At 34.2% G+C, this 21,176-nt stretch overlaps 1 protein-coding gene across 1 annotated transcript; it reads left to right on the forward strand.

The window, feature by feature from the left end:
• The first annotated feature begins 6,282 nt into the window (after nt 1-6,282).
• LOC132050458 (ATP-dependent zinc metalloprotease FTSH 9, chloroplastic-like) lies at nt 6,283-17,621 on the forward strand. Its single transcript, XM_059441709.1, has 13 exons — nt 6,283-7,289; nt 9,220-9,285; nt 9,562-9,696; nt 9,832-9,897; nt 10,662-10,847; nt 10,937-11,023; nt 11,104-11,217; nt 11,923-12,047; nt 12,143-12,251; nt 14,227-14,355; nt 15,576-15,896; nt 16,196-16,319; nt 16,966-17,621. Exons 1-13 carry the CDS (start codon nt 6,285-6,287, stop codon nt 17,088-17,090), a joined length of 2,592 nt encoding a protein of 863 aa, XP_059297692.1. The 5' UTR covers nt 6,283-6,284; the 3' UTR covers nt 17,091-17,621.
• Nucleotides 17,622-21,176: the final 3,555 nt, after the last annotated feature.

The following is a 21,176-nucleotide window of genomic DNA, read 5'->3' on the forward strand; positions in this document are numbered from 1 at the left end:
TCATTGGGCTGCAAAATAGGCTTTGTTCGTTTACCATGCAAAGCAAGTGGCCTTTTTGTCCACCGGATACAAGCCCATGTCCCTGTTTTCAAACTTGCATGCCACAATTTTAAAATGTATTTTTATTTTTTTTTTAGCTTTGAAATAATAAAAGGGAGGCATCATGACCGAAATGGAATAAATAAATAAGAAATGTATTATGAGTAAAATAAAATAAGTTTACATGAGGTATCATGAGTGAAATAACTTGAAATCATGGCAATTGAGTAGAGTAAATGGAATAAGTTTATGTGAGGTACCATGAGTGAAAACTAAGAATTATGACAATCTAGTAGAGTAAATGAAATAAGTTTTAATGAGATACCATGATTGAAAACTAAAATCCTAACAATCTCTTAGAGTTTGTAAGTTATCCAAACAAGATAGCTAATCAATTTGTCATGATTTGCAAGTCACCATTTTGAAATATATTATTGTCCTTATTTGTTTGTAACTTTGAATCATGACCACCTAGTATGGTTTATGAGTAACTCAATTCATCATGACCTGCATGCCACAGTTTCTCGCTTTACCATCTTTATCACTCAACTTAAAGATATTTTAGTTTGAATTTTTTGCATTGAACATAAAAAGGCCATTGCTGAAGCATTGTCAAAAGATATATAATAATTTTTAAATATTTGCGCAAAAATAGTCTATTTGTGCAAATCACTCTAAAATCTCCATTCGAAAGTTTAAATCAGAGACCTCGAATTTAGGGTGAAAGAATTTAAACCATCCTACCACATCCCTGAGTGATGATACCATTACTTAGTTACAACAAATTATTTGAGAATAACCAAGGTAAAGTGTGTTGTTACATCGATAATTTATAGCATTTGGAATTCTAACAAAAATATTCTTGTCGATTGATAAAACCATAAACTTGAGGAAAGTAATACTTCAGTAGTTTGATTTGTACAAATTTTAAATAAATAAATATAGTGTCAAATTTTCAATAATTTAAACTTTTAGATAAGATAATTTACTCTAATTCAACAACGCGCATCAAAGCAAGTAAAAGGTATGAATTTGATACAACCAAGGAGAATGACACCTCCAAAAGTTGGATATTAAGGTGGGAAATCCAAGACTATATAAACTTCACATCTGATATGGGACTCAAGTCTCATACCTTGCAATGGACCATAATAAACTACCACGCTCGGCATTCCTAGCTCTTCCTCGACGACTCCACACTCGGTAGCTTTCACTCTACCAGTAGGTAGACATTTTCGAGTTAGGCGCCCAGGCACCCGCGAATGGCTCTGAGCTAGACATTCTAGTCCCTGGAGAACACTTTAATAACTGCGTCACCATCTATAGTACAGTGGGCACGATGGGAACATGGGGTAGTGAGTGTCTTTGATGCCATTGATATAACCCTAGGAGAACTCAAAGCTATTGAGGTGGGAGAGCTCAAGGAAACATAAACCCCACATCCGTATATATTGCAATACCGATGTGAGACTCAAGTCTCATACCTTACAATGGACCATAACATAAAATCAACTCTCACTACCTAGAGCTGTCAAAACGGCTAGCCCAGTCCATTCAAGCTTAGCCCACGCGGGCTTTGAAATTTGACGGTTCAGGCCAGGCTAGCCAACCATTTTGATAGGCCTTAAAACAGCAAGCCCAACCCATCACTACGTGGGCTGCGGGCTTGGCCGGGCTAGCCCACCTTTTTAAAAAAAATATTTCTCATAATTCTTAAATTTAAATTCCAATTTAAAAATGCTAACATAAATATTTACAAGATAATATTACATGGTGCTACCACTTGCTAACCAAGTCTCAAATCCACAAAAAAAATGATTCTAATAATGCTTATTAAGTTTGGCTTCAAGTAAAGATTTGATTGTATGACTTCGGTATGAAATCTCTACCATTCTACGCAAATATTTTGGGTAACTAAACAAGAAAACGATCATGTAGGACCAAACCTTCTACGAAACTGAATAACTTTTGACATTGTTAACACTTACATATTAATAACTGATATCACTCAGACCAAATAGAGATATTAATAGCAAATTAAACCGTTAATGAGTAGCAATACAACTAGCTAAATAGGAATATCATCCTAGATTTGTTCCAATAGATCTCAATAAAACGCAAAAGAAATGACAATATTCCATCCATTTAAAGTAATAATAAACTTCTCAAAGAAATTTTCATGGCACTTATGACGTATCCAACACCAGCACATCATTTTCATCTAGCATATCTGAATCTGCTTCTGACAAGGTTGTCTTAACATCTTCACTTTCGTTCTATTTTTTAATTTTTTAATTAAATTTATCTATTAGGCTCACGGGCCGGCCCAACCCATGCGCTCAAGCCCACGGGCCAGCGGGCTTACTTGGGCCGGGCTAAAAAGCCTCGTTCTTAAATAGGCCCCAAAAATTCAAGCCCAAACCTATCAAATCATGGGCTGGGTTTGGCTCTTGTACCACTCTTTAAGTATAAATATTTTCGAGTGCTTGTGTCCAAGAAAATAATCAGATTTACACATAAAAGTAAATGCAGCAAATTTAAAATAAAGCAAAATTAACTATGTATCAGTCTCAAACAAAGTAGGATCGATTGTATGAGTCTTCATTATTTCATTTAGAAAATAATTAAGTATTTTTTTTTTTTACCTTCTCTCTCAATCAAATATGCCACTATTCCCAAGATAACAAGGCTTTTTTTTTTTTTTTTGCGGAGTATCAAAACATGAGGTTCAATATGAAGACCAATAGAGAAACAAACACACCACAAGAAAGTACAGAAACGGTAACAATTTTTTTGGCAACAGAAATAATAAAGTTGGCAAAATTCAATATTGGCAATAACTTAGTTTTATTGTTGGCACATATGATGGATTTTTTAAAAGCGAACTTTTTTTGGTGCCAAACAATTTAATTTTGTTGCCTTAGTATAAACTATTGTTGCAAAAAGTACTTTTGACAACAAAAAAAAGGTTGTTGCACGTCGTAGCAATAACAACAGTTGGGAAAAGTCTATGCAACAATAAAAAAAATGTTGTTGCCAAAAATACTTTTTTCAATAATGTTGTTCTATCTATGGTAATAAAAAAAAAATTGTTAAGAATGTCTTCTTTCTTATAGTGACATACAGAAAAAGAAGTGAAAGTAGGTCAAACTCTAGATTTGGAACACGTTTAAAAAATAAGAAAAAATACGTAGTCGTTTTAAAATATCTAGGACGAAGATGAGGTCTCTTGTCACAAGCTTTTTTTCCAATATATCAAATAAAGTCCATGCAAACTGGCAACTTTAATATAATTAAATTGAATAGTATATGTGGTTTTGGTGAGGACAAGAGAAGTATTGTGTAGCACTCACTTATAAACCTACCATGCAAACTGCCAAACTTCAATATATGAATGTCACATTCTCTCATTTGTTTTTTTTCCCCTTTCCTTACATTCTCTTATTGGTTTTTGCCCTTTCTCTTACATTCTCTTATTATTTTTTTCTAAGCAACTGAATTGATTAATTAGAGAAAATAAAGAAAAATGCCACGTGGCTATTTTTTGGCTAATATTTAGCTCTCAATGTGTCGCAACGTGATCTTCATGCCACTTGACCTTCTAAGGAAGGTTTTATTACGAAAATTATAGTAATTCAGGAGAGTTATGTGATAATGTGAACACCAAATAGTTCAAGTATGAAAGTAGAAAAATATGTGTAGTTTAGGGTGGTTTTTATATGTTTTCCTTGAATATATGAACGCAAATGTATATCCTCTGTTTGCCTCAAGAAGTAACTATATATTGGTAGTTAACATAACTCTCTTTAAATAGTGGGACTTAAAGACCCAGAAAAAAAAAAAGGATTGAATTATAGTCCTTAAATGATAAGGTGAATGACGTTTCGGACTAATCCAAAGACAAAATAATTTAAATAATTGTGAGGTGACATCAATTTAAGGATTAATCAATTGTACCTTTGACTATACTTTTTCTTATAATTTTTTAAATTTTAAAGTATTAATCGTAACTTGTATCAACTTCTTCTGTAACTTTCGATTATGCAATAAATTTAGTATTTCATAAAAATCTATCTCCAATTTCACTTTTAATCAAAGGTTCTGGTCTTGTACTTTAACCCTTTCGCACATATTTTTTCTCGATTATTTATGTAGCAACTAGCACGTATAGATAAAATCAAGGGAAAGGGTTCACATTTGCGCTTGTACTATTTGAAATTATTTTATTTTTCTCATATGTTAACTTTTGGTGTATTTACATCCGCATCATTGATAAATCGTTTCGTATTTGTCGTTGCTATTAGTAGAGTTCGTGTGTAAAGTATATGGACTTCATATGTACAATTTTTTAAGAAAAAAATACAAATTTACTCCTCAACTTTTGATTGTAATTTAAAATTTATCCTTAAATGAAGCTCTGTAAGGGATAAAGGAAAAAACTATAAGACTTTTTCCGAACAATAAAATAATATTAAATAAAAAAATCAAATGAAAAATAAAGTCACCCAATCTCAAATACACGTCTCAATTTAATTAATACTATTTTTTTTAATCAGTCCCAGAAAAATAACACCTCTCGATGTTTAGTAGTATTTAACGTTAAGCTTTTTATTTTACTCTTAACGATTTAAGAGATGATTTATAGTCAGACAAATATTTATAAATTCTTTTAGATCACAAATCTCAAAGAAATTATTCTTTTTGTCTCAATTTATGTGATACACTTTCTTTTTAGTTTGTCCCATAGAGAATGATACATTTCTATATTTAGAAATAATTACACTTGAAACTTGCCCTTTTATCCTTAATGAAATGATTTATAGCCAAGCAAATATCTATGACTTGTTTTAGACCACAAGTTTCAAAAGTATTCACATAAATCACATACCTCCTTAGATCTCACTTGTGAGATTATACTACCCTTTTTAAACCCACTTGTGAAATTACACTTACCCTCTCTATGTCTAATTAAACACATTTACATAAATTGAGATGGAGAGAGTAATATATAAGTATTACAAAATTTACCCTTTTTCTCAAATCAATATTTCCCACGGCCTTGCCTTGACAATCTCAAACAAAAACAATCGGATCACACTCAAAACAGACAACACGAGCACACAGTTACATCAAACGGTCATTAAAATAAAATCACTCACAATCTTTAATTCTCACTTTCATTTTCATAAATAGGATTGAGACAGAGGCGAATTCAGCATTTTAAGATGATCGATTCACCATTGCTTTTAAGTATATACTCTTTTGGCTTTCGAGTAATTAAAAATAAAGTAATTAGAAATAATATAAAAATGGAAAATGTTTTGCCTTTTGGATAATTGGAACTAAAAAAGAAAAAGGGTTTAGAAATATTATTAAAAAAGAAGTTAAAGATTGCTTTGGAAATAAAACAAAAAATAAAAAAGTGCAGCGGGTCAGATTCGATACCCCGACCTTGAGGAATTAAGCCCAACCCCTAACTAGTACTCCACTCAGCCTGATATGATCATGTGTTTCTTCAGTTAATATTGGTTGAAAATCATTTACATCCCCTAACTTTACTTTAAAAATCAAACCCTCCCCCCTCAACTTTGAATAATAGACATTCTCCTCCCTAGACATTGCATATGATAAAGGGGAAGGAGAATGTCTATTATTCATAATTAAAGGGGGAGTTTGATTTTTAAAGTAAAGCTGAGAGGTGATTAAAAATTATATCGAGAATGACTAGAAAGGCGAAAACAAGATCAGATATAATTTGATCATTATGAATAAATCCAAAATCTTTATAGGTAGAGCCAATCATCAATTCCCAACAGTGAGGTGAATGGAATTCGATACATAAATCAGTTAATAAAAGAATAGAGAAAGTTTTTACTATGTCACTTAAGTTATATAGGAATTTCTAAGCCAGTTAAGAATACCAAGTTTTCCATTTTCACCTGCTAAATATTAAATATATTTTTAAAATTACCCCCATAATATATGAAGTTTAGTCGAGTAACTATGAATTCACGTACATAAATCCGCTTCGAGACGGAGGGAGTACAATATAAGTGCTACAAAATCGACCATTTTTCTCCCAAACGAAAAATCGGATAACACTCAAAACACAGAGTTAATCATCAAACGGTCAAAAACAACCGAAACCCGGCAAATCCAACGGTCTATCCATCCTTTCTTCTCAAACACAGTTAAATAAAATCACTTCGCAATCTTTAATTTTCATAATTTTTTCCTCTTTTCTAATGGAACACCTTCTTCGTCCTGTTATTCATGTACAAATTTCCTTAAATTTTCAGTATTACAATAATAATAATACTAATCCAAACTATTTGTATAAACATAATACTTTCTTCTCTAATCGTTATGGTTTTTTACACCAAAAAAAACCCATTTCTTTAAATTTTCCTCCAAATTCCCTAAATGGGTTTCAATTTTGGGGAAACAATAGGAAAAGCCGGGTCGGGCCAACGAAAAAACCCGAATTTTCAGCTGCAGATAGCAAGAAATGTTCCGGGTCAGAACCGGGTCGAGGGTTTGAATTTTGGGGGGAAAACAGTTCGAGGAAGAGAATTGTAGTCCGGGCGAACGGGTCGGGTTGCGAGCAAGATTCGGATTCGACGGAAAAAACCGAAACTTCAGGTACGGACAGCAAGAAAAATCCGGGTCAAGAACCGGGTCGGGTCAAGAATTCGGGTCGGAAGGAGAAGCAAGGGAAAGATAATTGGTGGTGGTGGTGGTCGAAAGGGAAGAAATTGCGGTGGGAACCGATAGTACAAGCGCAAGAAATTGGTGTTTTGTTACTACAGTTAGGGATTGTGATGTTTGTTATGAGATTGCTCCGACCCGGTTTACCGTTACCCGGGTCGGATCCTAGAGCCCCGACGATGTTTGTAAGCGTTCCGTATAGTGAGTTTTTGAGTAAGATAAGTAGTAACAAGGTTGAGAAAGTTGAGGTTGATGGTGTACATATTATGTTCAAATTGAAGAATAGTGAAGTGAGTAGTATTAGTAGTAGTAGTAGTAGTGTTATGGAGAATAATAATGAGGTTGTGAATGGAAATGGAAATAGTATTAAGTTGCAGGATTCTGAGGTGGTGTTGTTAAGGAGTGTAAGTCCTACAAAGAAAATTGTGTATACTACGACGAGGCCGAGTGATATAAAGACCCCTTATGAGAAAATGCTTGAGAATGATGTTGAGTTTGGTTCTCCGGATAAACGGTCTGGTGGGTTCTTGAATTCTGCACTGGTAAGGTTTTGATCAACGACTTTTCGAGTGTATAATGTTGTTATGCAATGTTAAGTGGTATATTTACACTGTTGCACGTTCACTCACTATTAGCTTTTATTTAGAAAACAACTAAGTGACTTTGAGCAGCAGCAGAAGCTGTCATTTAGAAGCTTAAAAAAAAAAAAAAAAAAAAAAAAACCTTTACACCAGAAGCACTTGTAGAACATTGACCAAGCATAAAGTATTGCTCTAATATTGGCAAAAGTGCTTTTCAAATTGATTATCCGAACACAAACTACTACTCTCCAAAAAACACTCTTTGCGAATAGCACTTTTCAAAATAAGAAGATTTTGGAAGCTTAGCCAAACAGGATTATATATATCTGTATATGTATGTGTTTTTAGTGTTATAAAAAAGCCAGTCACTCTGGCTTGCTAACAGGAACAGTTACACTAGATAGTGTAAAGGAACTACCAGTAGATAGGTATTCAGTTAGCTTGAAAGTAATTAGAATTCGTCAACAAATGTCTCTTCACCATTTTCTAAAGGCTCTTAATTGTAACTCCACTGCTTTTGATTTTGTATATCTCGAGTTCCCACAAATACAAAAAACAACAACATACCCAGTGAAATCCCACAAAGGGTATGTTGTCGTTGTTTGCATTTGTGGGAACTCGAGATATACAAAATCAAAAGCAGTGAATTTACAATTAAGAGACCAACTTAAATAGTTGTTATAACTAGACCAACTTAAATAGTTGTTCTTACCTTTGTTGGAAGGAAAATGTCGTCTTGCTTCTTATGTTATGTAGTTACTATCTCTTTTCATAGTGCATGGGTTGTTTGATTAGAAGCAAGTTATGCGAGGATTAATATATATGGATTGTAATGCAGGATTAGTTATATATGGATAGTTTACTATTGAATTTTTCTTTTGTGATATTAAAGTTTATTATACAGTGTCTATTTCAAAATATATTTTTACTTTTCTAACAAAATAAAATATTGGATACTATAATGAAGGGTTATGTTTGTCATTTAGTGGTTTGAAGACATGCATTACTAATCCCTGCATTCTTATTCCATATTCTATCCCGCATAAAATAATACATAGATTCCTGTCTAACTTATGCGGGTATTAGTTGTGCTGAAAAGAAAATTGGAACCAAATATTATATTGAACAATGCTAAGTTTTATGTGGAAAAGACAAATGAAACCTAACATTGTATTAACAGTGTTTAATCTTATGTGGGGATTATTCTTCCCACTAGTGCCAACCAAACAGCACCTTAAGGTATTTATCTGTTTATTAGCCTCTTGTATTTCATTTAATCAACTAGAATTTAATCCTGCACTGGTTAGAGTCAGCTGACCTATTGCAACATTCCTCTTTTTATTGGGATTTAGGACCAATTAGCATGTTCTATTTGAAAGGAAAGTTCTATATAATAGTCGTAAGACTAGGAGTGAATATTGCCTTCTAAGATAAAAATGATCAACAAGATAAGTGTCATAGAAATGAGACTGTTAACATAGATGTACAATAAAATCATATAAATTTAGATAAGATTGGAAATGATCACGTCTCAAATCATGTGCAAATAATATACATAAGAGTATAAAATGAGAATGCTTTTGAGATGAATTGATCATGCCCTACGAAGGTCTGCAAGTGCATTAGTTAGTTGGTGTGAAACAAATGATCTTTGAAAATTTTAAGTAGGACGAGATAAACCTCAAAATCGCATGGAAGGCAGTTGTTTTGAAAAACCTACAATCTCTCGGCTTTCTAGTAACTTGACCTCTTATTCTAGTACCCATTCATGTGATTCATCTGTTCTCTGGTGTGCACTAAACATTCTCATGATTGTTTCTCTTATCCTTATTTTTTTCTCTAGATGTTGGAGTTAAAAACTTGAAGTGCTAACTTTGCATATATTTTGCAGATAGCATTATTTTATGTTGCTGTGCTAGCGGGGCTTCTTCATCGTTTCCCAGTGAACTTTTCTCAGGTACATACAGTCATGATTCGGTATTTTTGTTTGACAATTGTATGCCCGCTATATTTATGATGGGATAATTACATTTTTGGACCACTTTAAAAAATAATTGCCAGCAGATGTATAGGTTTTGTATATGAAGTATAATATACATAATCAATGTATATGTTTGGTATATTTTGGCATATTTTGGCTAGCGCCCGTAATGAATTTCAGCCGACAGGCCAAAAATGAAAATAGCCCATTTATGAATATGTCACCAACTTTATTGTCGCCTTTTAATAACAGAGCACAGCTGGTCAGCTCAGAAATCGCAAGTCAGGGGGTTCAGGTGGTGCAAAAGTGTCTGAACTAGGGGAAACGATCACATTTGATGATGTTGCAGGCGTTGACGAGGCTAAGGAGGAGCTAGAAGAAATTGTGGTATCTTTCATTTTCATTGGCGTGAAGTTATCTTAACAACATTTCTGTGATAAGTGCTGCATTGTGATACCATAAGAAGTTGAATAGTTTATAACTCATTGTTGTGGTGTTTTATAATTGCTATTTCTTTTCCAGGAATTTCTTAGAAATCCAGATAAGTATGTTCGTCTTGGCGCACGTCCTCCTCGTGGTGTTCTACTGGTGAGTTTCAAATTTGACATAGTGATGGGACAGCTAGGTGGTTATCCAAGTGAAAAGCTTTGAGATACTAATACAATAATTGGAGGCTTCAAAGAATAACTCATTGAAAATTTCTGCTTTTTGGTTCTTGTTTTTCCTGTTTCTGAAGGGATTCTCTCTCTATTGCTTCATGTCACTTTGTGATGCCTCTATGATTAAATTACATCATTATATCCTGCTAATATTTCTATGTGACTATCGACTCGTAGACCGTTCTACTTAGGGACACCATTTGATTAGTTATATGCTTTGTGCTTCTCAATGTTTAAATTATAAGGGGATAATAACACTTTGGTCCCTAAGTTTTTGATAAATTTCACTTTTGGTCCTTGTTACCTTTATCAAAAACAAAAAAAATTCACTTTTGGTCCTTGTATTATATGACTCACGTATTTAACCTTCAATTAATAAAAATGTGTGTTTTTGGTCCCTTTATGCAGAAAACATGTTATACTTGACTATTTACAGAACTATGTTACTGTCAAATATGAAGTAACAATACAAATTTAACATATCATATGAGTAATTGAGTGTTGAAACGATTAATAATTATGGTAAATTTATGAATATTCACAAGCAAAGGGATCAAAATTGCACAATTCAATTAATTGAAGGTTTAATGTGCTTAGCCATATATTATAGGGACCAAAACTAGAACTTACCACAAACTAAGGGACCAAAAATGCTATTAACCCAATTATAATAATAGCTTTAATTTGTTACAGGTAGGTCTCCCGGGGACAGGAAAGACACTTCTAGCAAAGGCTGTTGCTGGGGAAGCCGAGGTTCCTTTTATCAGTTGTTCTGCAAGTGAGTTTGTAGAATTGTATGTTGGAATGGGAGCATCACGCGTCCGTGACCTGTTTGCACGGGCAAAGAAGGAGGCACCTTCTATAATTTTTATCGATGAGGTCACCTTTTTGCTTTCCTACTCCTGTCATTCCTCTAAAAACTCAAAATATCCTAATATAAAGTGACATCATTTTCTGGATATGTGCAGATAGATGCTGTGGCAAAAAGCCGTGATGGTAAATTCCGCATCGTAAGCAATGATGAAAGAGAGCAAACATTGAACCAACTACTCACTGTAAGATGTACTGATTCTTTAGGTGCTGCTACATCACATCAGTTTTGCGTAAGAAATTAGTATCTCACAATAATCTGCAGGAGATGGATGGATTTGACAGTAATTCTGCTGTTATTGTTCTTGGAGCGACAAATCGCTCTGATGTCTTAGACCCTGCTCTTCGCCGACCTGGGAGATTTGACCGTGTAGTGATGGTTTGTATCTTTCTCTACGGGAATAAAATTTCATTTTTTTATAAACTTTTGTCCATGTTTAGAACATGGTCATGACCTCCTCATATTGACAAGAGTTCTTAGCCAAAATGGTCCCTTATCTATGGGAGTAGGTCTATTTTGGTCTTTCAAATATAACCTTGAGCATCTTCGGTCCAACTAACATAATGGACTTAAAACTAACAATGACTACCCAAAAAAAAGGGGAAAAAATCGGCAGACTTTCAGACCTACAGAAAAAACCAACCGACTCAGTCGATTTGATCCCAATTTTTTTAAATAAAAACAACTGAGCTTGGTCGTTTTTTGGGGCCAAAAACCGAAAAATTAAAAAATCGATTGAGCTCGTTCGGTTTCTCAAAACAATGTTTTTTATCCTTAAATAAAATCAACCGAGCCCGATCGATTATACTAAAAGAAAAATTCGCGGAATCTTTAAACGATCGAACCAGTCGGGTTTTTCCGCGTTTTAATTGTTTTTCTTGGTAGTCACGGTTAGTTTTTAATTCCATTATGTTGGTTGGACCAAAGGTGCCTCCCCTTTAACAAACTTAAGGGACTAAAGATGCTCAAGGTTTTACTGAAGGACCAAAATAGACCTAGTCCCATAGATAAGACAACTTTGGCTAAAAACTCTACAGACAACTCCTATAGAAGGTATATGGTGATGTATTTTTTTGTTTCTAGGTGGAAGCACCTGATAAGACTGGAAGAGAAGCTATCTTAAAGGTACATGTCTCCAAGAAAGAACTTCCCTTGGCACAAGATGTTAATCTTGGTAACATCGCTTCTATGACTACTGGTTTCACTGGGTAAACCCTTCTTCTGTGATTTTCATAAGCTTTTCAATTTCATATGTGATGTTTCTATGACTGATTAATTATTCATTTTGGGGATGGGTACACAGGGCAGATCTTGCAAATCTGGTGAATGAAGCTGCTTTGTTGGCGGGAAGGCTGAATAAAGTTGTAGTTGAAAAAGATGACTTCATTCAAGCTGTTGAGCGTTCAATTGCGGTATCACTCTTTACCTCTCATAAGTATGCTCTAATCGCTGAGCGACAGCATGCACAATTACTCTTTTTGCATTAGATGTAACTCTTTCGCCATATTCGTGCACTAGATCCACGATGATCTGCAGGTTGTAGTTCAATAAGAGCCAAGTGGGTACACATAAGAAGCTTGTTATGAGAAAAGATATCCATCTTATATGTTCTCTTTTGAACAAGAGTCCCCATTAGAAGGATTTTCATTATTGGGCTCCATTGTATGATAATTTGATAAGCTTGGATTTCCATAGCTCTAGTCTTTAGAGAAGTGGCGCATGTTATCGGTCCTTAAATTTCAAATATGTATGTGCTGCTGCTTCGAACCTTGCTGGTTCTAAATGCTCAGAATTTTACAAGCAGTTAAAATTCAATAGTCAGCACTCAGCAGTGAGAAACATGTCAAGACTGAAGGAGTTCCTAACATTAGCGTCAATGGCCGAATCGATTCTTAAGTACATAGCAGTGTTTGGTTTTGAGTAAAATTACATATTGCTCAATATATGTTTATGGATCTTGTATAACAAAGTTCGAAAAAGATTGAAGAGGACGGGGGATAGTGAGTTCCCTCTAAGAGCCTTGTGAGCAGCATTGTCGACCATACCCGACAATGTTGAAGGTCTAACAATTAAAAAATGCAAGATGGCAGACAAGTTATAGTTTGCGTCCCCCATGCTCAATCTTAGGGGGGACCTGATGGATTATGGTGGCAAATAGACAGTAAAGGACTCTTCAGAGTCAGTTCAGCATATAAGCTACTCAACAAAGATATCCAACCAACTGGCCATGGAAGAACATTTGGAAAGTTAAAATACCATACAAAGTATCTTGCTTCTCCTGGTTGATAGCTTGGGAAGTGGTGCTGACGCATGACAACCTTAGCTAGAGGAAAATCAATCTTTGTTCAAAGTGTTACTTGTGTGGTGAAGAAACCGAGACAGTCAGCCATCTATTCCTAAACTGCAGGGTCACTGACATGTTACGGAAGATCTTCATTAGCCTTAGAGGCATTATTTGGACAATGCCAAAGAAGATTATTGAAGTCTTGTTTAGCTGGGAAGAAGCAGGAGCAGGATTGATATACAAAGATAGATGGAGGATTGTCCCAGCTTGTATTTGGTGGACAATCTGGAAAGAGAGGAATTCCAGATGTTTTGATGATATTAGCAATTCAGTTCAGAAGATTAAGTTGGACTGCTTTAGACTCTTTTGCTTTTGGTCCAATTAGAGATATATAGGAGATATTGCTTCAATGATAGACACCCTTGTTTTTTGTTAGGTTTCTGAAGTTGTTTTTCTTCTTTCACTTGTAAATATGGTTTCAGCACAACCTCAGGTGCTGTTTATATAAATATAATATATACAATATGTTACCTTCTCAAAAAAAAAAAAAGAAAAAAAAAGGCCCATAAAAACATGACCCGCCCAGCCCGCTCAAGTTTGACCGGCGTATCTAAAAGTTGAGCTAATATGTAGCCCAAATTGATCCATGAGATACGTTGTTAAAAATTTCAAAAAGATATTTTCTTTTTTAATTTGATATGTTATATATAGTGGTAATAAAGAAATAATAATTTAATTAGGTACTTAAATAATTATAAAAGAACAAATGAAGAAATTAGTAAGAATTGGGCGGGTTGGGTTATGACCCCCTTTTTAACCCAACCCATTTAAGCTCAAGTAACTTTTGGGCAGGTCATTCACCTGCCCTTTTATTAACTCAGCCCAGTTTGACCTGCTCAAATTCAGCCCAACTCGCCCATTTGACACCCCTACTTAATCTAGTAATGTTGATCTGTTGGGTCAACAGGAAATTAAATGAGTGAATACATAAAGTGTTTCCTGTGCTTGACCATGCTGATACATTAGTTGACTTGGTTCTTTTAGTTTCTCTTCTTGATCACCCTTGCCATTTAGGTTTACAAGTTTCATTTTCGATGTTTCAGGGCATTGAGAAGAAGACCGCCAAACTGCAGGGCAGTGAAAAGGGCGTAGTTGCACGGCATGAAGCAGGGCACGCGGTAGTTGGGACTGCTGTTGCAAATCTTCTGGGAGGGCAGCAGCCACGGGTTGAGGTGATCATTATTATCACTTGCTCTGGGAAATTCTTATTCTTCCTGATTTACTACAAGCTCGTGATATTTGTTTCACTAGTCTATTGGTTTTGTATCACACTGGATAAACATCTGATAAAAGAAACTGATCTAAAAAGAAAATGAAAAATATCTCTAATAGAATTACTCAAGAATTAGAATTTTCTGGAGTTTGACATTTTTCAGAACAGGAAATCAAACATGTCTGCAAGTCTTGAATAGCCTGGTTTTAACAATTTCCAGTGACATAATGCAGCAAAATGCCCACTCCCCTGCATTTGGCATTGGACCCCTCTAATAGTGTTTAAATTGGGTTCGGCGCTTGTTCTTGGGTTATGGAGCTTTATGAAATAGTTTGGATTATTATTTCTCCAAAAAAAAAAGAAAGAAATAGTTTGGATTATCGACAATGCAGTCACTTCTGTGACCGATCCTTCTTGACATAGTATAACTGTTATTAGAGCAACAACGATAACTATACCTCAGTCCCAAACAAGTTGGGTTGGCTATATGAATCCTGACTTCTTCATTTAAGCTCATTTTATTTCATCATCTTGCAGAAATGCAAGGTAAGGCTGCGTACAATAGACCCTTGTGGTCCGGCCCTTCCCGGACCCCACGCATAGCGGGAGCTTAGTGCACCGGGCTGCCCTTTTTTGATGTCATTATCATACTAAATAAAGTAAAAGTGAAAAATAAGTTAAATATAAATATAATAATGGATCTTTTTCTTTCATTGTGCCTTATTTTTAGCTATGCACCGATTAGTTCATTTTTTACCTCTCCGAATATCCCTCAATTAAGATGTATTTCTGTTTCAAAGGAACCATACCAACATGGTTCTCAATATGTTCACTCCTTTTCGTGTGAAATCCTGCAAGTGAGGTCACCATCTCTATATTGGTACATGATGCTTAAAGTCCTTGAGCTGAGGGTCTATTGAAAACAGCCTCTCTACCTTAACAAGGTGGGGGTAAGGTTTGCGTACACATTACCCTCCCCGGATCCCACCTGGTGGGATTATACTGGTTTTTTTTTTTTGGTTGTTGTTGTTGATGATGCTTAAAATCTTTTACTAAAATCGGTACTTTGCTGCTTCTCAATCATGCTCTTCTCAAACTGCGATTATTAATTTTCTTGGTACACATTTGGGAATATTGTAGTTATGGTTTCAATAACAGTTCCCTTTTTTCGTTAATCAGAAGCTAAGCATATTGCCAAGATCTGGAGGGGCTTTAGGATTTACTTATATTCCTCCAACTGCTGAGGACAGATATCTGCTCTTTGTTGATGAATTGCGTGGAAGATTGGTCACTCTTCTTGGTGGACGTGCAGCAGAAGAAGTATTGTACTCTGGACGTGTCTCCACTGGTGCTTTTGATGATATACGCAGAGCAACAGACATGGCCTACAAGGCAGTGGCTGAATATGGTCTTAGTGATACCATTGGCCCCATTTCAGTGGCTACACTTTCTAGTGGTGGGATGGATGATGGTGGATCCATGCCCTGGGGAAATGATCAGGTCTTTTCTGCTTTTGTCCCTCTGATTTCTGATTTCTCTGCTTTCTTCTGCTCTAATATTTTAGTATAAATATACTTATAATATACATATGTGTACATATATATACTTATAATAAATTGTATACATGTAATATGCATAAATAAATTCAGTGTATGTTATGTATATTTTGGCTACCGCCTGTAATTAATTTCGGCCAACGGGCTGAAAGTGAAAGAAAGCCCAATATTTTATCCCAACTTTTGTCTCTAACTTAAGCATACCACCTCCTTAGCAGAACTGAAAGTAAAATTATTCCACAGGGGCATCTTGTTGATCTTGTTCAAAGAGAGGTCAAGGCTTTACTGCAGTCTGCACTTGATATTGCACTCTGTGTTGTACGTGCTAATCTGAAGGTTCTTGAGGGGTTGGGAGCTCAATTGGAAGGTAATATATTCAATCACACTTTATTAGTTAGTATTGCTTTGTACCGATCATCTTCACAAGGCAACAGTTCTACATTGAAGCTAAGTAAAAGAATCTCATTTCAATATGTAGATACATAACGAATCTCTCTTTACGATCTGTGATGTGTCTTTCCCTTTCATTCTCTTTTCATTTTTCTTTGTGGAAGGTGTATACTCTTTCTATTCCATTTTATGATACTCTCTTTTAGTCTGTTTTGAAAAAAGATTGGCATCCTTTTATATTGGGATTTTTACGTTGCATATCCGTCCACCAAAATAATAGCCAGCAAATGTGTATATTTTGTATAGTAATGTATAATTTACATATTTGATACATAATAGCGTATATTTTTTGTATATTTGGCTAGCAAATGTAATTATTAACTTGCCCTTTTATATTTAGGAATTCTTTTAACTTTGTACTTCCTATTTTACTGTTAACGTGATGCTCTTATAGCCACAGAAATGACATGTTTAGGACCACAAGTTTTAATGGTACTTTTGATATGTAAGAAAAAACTCTCGTTCCTTCTTACACTCCATGCTCAGACCGCCATATAGAATTAAATTGAAGAGAGTATTATATTTGGTACTGTGTTATGGATTGATTCATTTCTTCCTCTCAGAGCAAGAGAAAGTAGAAGGTGAAGTACTACAAGAATGGTTGAGCCTGGTCGTTGCACCAGCGGAGCTTAATTTTTTTGTTAAAGGCAAACAAGGGTCTTTACTTCCACTGCAAGCTGGCTCTTAACAAAGTCATTAGTACCAAAAGGAAATTCGAGTAAATACTTCCACGTCATCATCTTTGCTCTCAAGGAAAACAAAGCTATATTCGTTGAACCAGATGGGCATTTGTATGCTGGCATCGCGCCAGTGTGATTTTGTATGTGTTAGTAAGGTAATTGACAGCCACCTAACTCCGACAAACACCACTGTTATATACCACAATCACAGGTTGGTAACTCGAAGAGAAGGCACAAGTGAAAGCAAAATAGGGTTGTGATCAGAGTGATGTCTGTTGGTATTTTTCTTCTACATCACTTGTACACGTACCAAGTATTCTTAGTAAAATTACAAGGATCAATACCTTTATAATGTATCATACATCTGTAATGCAGCTTACAAAGAAGTAATCCATGTCTAATGTTGTGGGAGGTGAAACTGTGTATACAATGTAATCTTTCTTCTGTTTATGGACAAAGTATCAGTAGGTTGGCATAATCTTTGACTTGTGTACAGTGTTGATAATATTTTATCTTACTAATAAGATTTCTTAGCGACCTATGGTTTTGTAATGTAGAAGTATTGATGAGGTAACATGCTGAAAGGCAGACTTGTAGTGCAGAAGAGTTTGCCAAGGCAAGTAGATGATGAAGTGACAATTAAATGTCTTTTTGTTCTTGGATGTGCTCGACAATTAAGAAATCTTATGCAAGTCATGACAAATCGGTAGTACCTCATGCAATATTGGCATATTTGACCTGGGTTAATCACAAACCATACCAGATATTTATGATTTTGTCGTCTCGGACCATAACTTGTTCAGAAGCTTGTAATATGCAGACTACTATTGCAAAAGCACATATGGTACTTGCCTTGGCCGTAAACTCAAACATTATCTTTGCAACATACTATAAAAAAAAAGGAGGACAAAAATGAATACCAATCCTGCTTTTTCTTGCTTCTTTCCAGAAACGAGTTTTGATCATAATTAGGGTATCAATACTTGATTGATTTGTTTTGGTTCGAAATGCAGATCCAATTTTTTCTTTAGTCCAAATAAAGACTCTTAACCTCATTTTTCACAAGTCCAAAATGATTTTAAATTCATCTTACGTCAAAATTTTAGAAGTTAATGGCCCGTTTGGATAAGCTGAAAAAAAGTGACTTTTAAGTATAAGTGCTTAAAGTATTTTAAGTGCTGAAAGTTATTTTATAAATAAGCAGTTACATGTTTGGATAAAAGTACTTAAAGGATTTTTAGGAATAAGGGTAGTATTGAAATTAATAGAAAATATAAGGGATAAAAGGGTAAAGTTGTTGATCAAACCAAAATGGCTTTTAAGCTAAAAAAAAAATTGGGGTTGAGTAATTTCTTGGTTTTGGCTTATTTTAAGCATTTTTTAATTTAATTTAAGCTATTTTTTATTGTTGTCAAACACTCAAATAAATTAAAAATGACTTATAAATTAGTTTGACCAACTTATAAGCTAATCCAACCAGGCTTTAAGTCAGTGAATTAACTTGAAAGATTCAAATTAGGAAGAAGTGTTTTGTTGACTAAGCCAAAGTCAACAGTATTCTCATACTTATCTGCTAAGTGCTTCCCACAATGCCATTTGTTCCCTTTAAAATAGGATGCCACATTATTTAAACTCTAGTAAAGCACTAAATTCGAATAAAAAATAAAATATCAACCGAAATATGGAATGGAGAAAGGTGTTGACATTTTAAAGGACGGTGCTCCACGGTTCAGAATACTTGTCAGTTGTCACCCCTTGTTAGGTGTCAATTTGATTAATCTTCATAATTAAGTAGGATTAGATTAATTTAATCTTTAAAATTTAGATATTATAAAATGATACGAAAAATATAAATTGGAATCTTCTCATATCAATATGATTTTGAAAATATATCTTAAAATATCTCCTTAAACTATTAGTCAACGTTCATGTAAATTGGAACCTAAAATAGGACAGAGGGAGTATGAAAAAAATATGTACACTTTAAAAAGTAGCACTCTCCAGTCTCCTATCTCAATTTATGTGATGGTATTTAACTTGACAAGAAATTTAAAAATATAATAAAACTTCTGAAACATGAAATCTAAAATAATCTTAAAATTGTGTGATTATAAATGACCTCGATATTAAATACAAAAAACACAAGTTTTTTTTTTTTTTTTTTTTTTAGACTATTTGGAAAAGCAAGAGTATCATGTAAATTAGGACTTGGGGCTGAGGGAGACCAATTTCCATTTTCACCCCTACCTAATACGTAAGAAGACAAAAATAAAATTTAGAACACCTCCAGTCCTCCACGTATTAACACATACCCATACCAATCCCCACTTTACACGTAATATTTACATGTTGACATGGCACCCTTCCCATTGACTCACTTTTTTTCGAGAAAATGAGAAAAACAATCCCTTATTTTTTTATAGCAAGTTTAAAATAGTTCCTTCAGTATCATCTGACCAATTTTGATCCTTTAAGTTTGTCAAAGTGAGCATCTTTGGTCTCTATCAGATACCTATCAAACTCTGATTGTTAAAGTTAATCGAAATTGCGAAACAAAAAGATCTAATGAGAAGTCACATTTGAAAGGACATGTTTATAGGATTTTTGTCTATTTCAAAAGGATGGAATAACTTTTTAAGGTGCAATGGAATAACTTTTAAAGGTGCAATTTTTACTACTTCTTGTGTAGTGTTTTTTTTTTTTTATGTTGCAATTTTTGAGAAATATTTGGTGTTTCTGGTTAATTTATTTTCTGTAGTTCTAATCAAATTTAACGATCAGAGTTTGATAAATATTTGACGAAGACTAAACATACTCACTTTTGACAAACTTCACTTTGTTTGGATTGTTGTTACGTATTGTTTCATAATATATCGTATTATATTATAGTGTATTGTACTATATTATTTTGATGAATACAGTGTTTGAATAGATTGTATTATTTTTCATCATTACATAATGTTAAGACATCAACAATTTGAAGGATAAACCTACAAGAAAAGTAGATAGTAAGTAAATGCAACATGAAAAAAAAAAAAGTAATGACGCGATAACACCAAATTGGTCGTTAAGACTTTTCGTCGTTCCATAACGATAAATTTAACGATACGATACGATTAAATAGCAATCAAAACAAACATTGTATTTACATTGACAACGCAATACTATACAATAGGTAACAACCATCCAAACAAGTTGTAAAGGACCAAAACCGTTTAAGTGATACTCAAGGACAATATTGAACTTAATATCGAAAATAAGGGATCATTTTTGTCACTTTCTCAACTTTTTTTCCTTATAAATATAGTAACTAAAATGTAAGAGCAAGACTCAATTCATTTCAGACAATTGAATTGATCCAGTATGACTATCAAAGAGAGGATTGAGTAGCATTTTGGTGATTATACCAGCTATTGTTCTTCTTGCAGCAGTTTGTGTTGTAGCTGAAGAAGGGGAGAAGGAACATGTGTTGACTTTGGACCATTCTGAAACCATACCTAAGTACATTATAAGTTTCCATTCTTATCATATCAATGTGATTAAAAAAATAAAAAAATAAAAACTTAAAATATTAATCAAATTACGTAAATTGAATTTTGAAAAGAGAGAAGTAACAAATATTTTAGGATGGCAAAACACATACACTGCCCCTTCAAGTTGGCTCAACCTTTCATTTTATCACCACAATTAAAATCCATCTATTATACTTCAAAAAATAGTACACGAAAAAAGTGTACACATTTTAAAATTGGAGGAAACATGTGATACAAACAATTAGGGGAGACTAATTTCCATTTTAACCCCTAATTAGTCGTAAGAAGACAAAAATAAAAGGGAAAAGGGTCAAATATACCTCTCTACTTTAGTTTATTAGTCAACTTCACCCTCCGTTAGCAAAAGTAATCAAATATACCCCTCCCATTAATAAAGTGTGCATTTATACCCCTAAGTGGATGAAAATCCCCAAATCAACTGAAATTAACTATTTAACTAAAAAAAAAAAAAAGCATGTCCCAACGATTGACACGCTCCAGACCCATGATTTCAACAGACTTGAGGCAGAAAATTGTCTACTCCTCCAAACTTTATGCTTA

Source organism: Lycium ferocissimum, chromosome 3 (assembly GCF_029784015.1).
Source record: "Lycium ferocissimum isolate CSIRO_LF1 chromosome 3, AGI_CSIRO_Lferr_CH_V1, whole genome shotgun sequence".
Lineage (NCBI taxonomy): Eukaryota > Viridiplantae > Streptophyta > Magnoliopsida > Solanales > Solanaceae > Lycium > Lycium ferocissimum.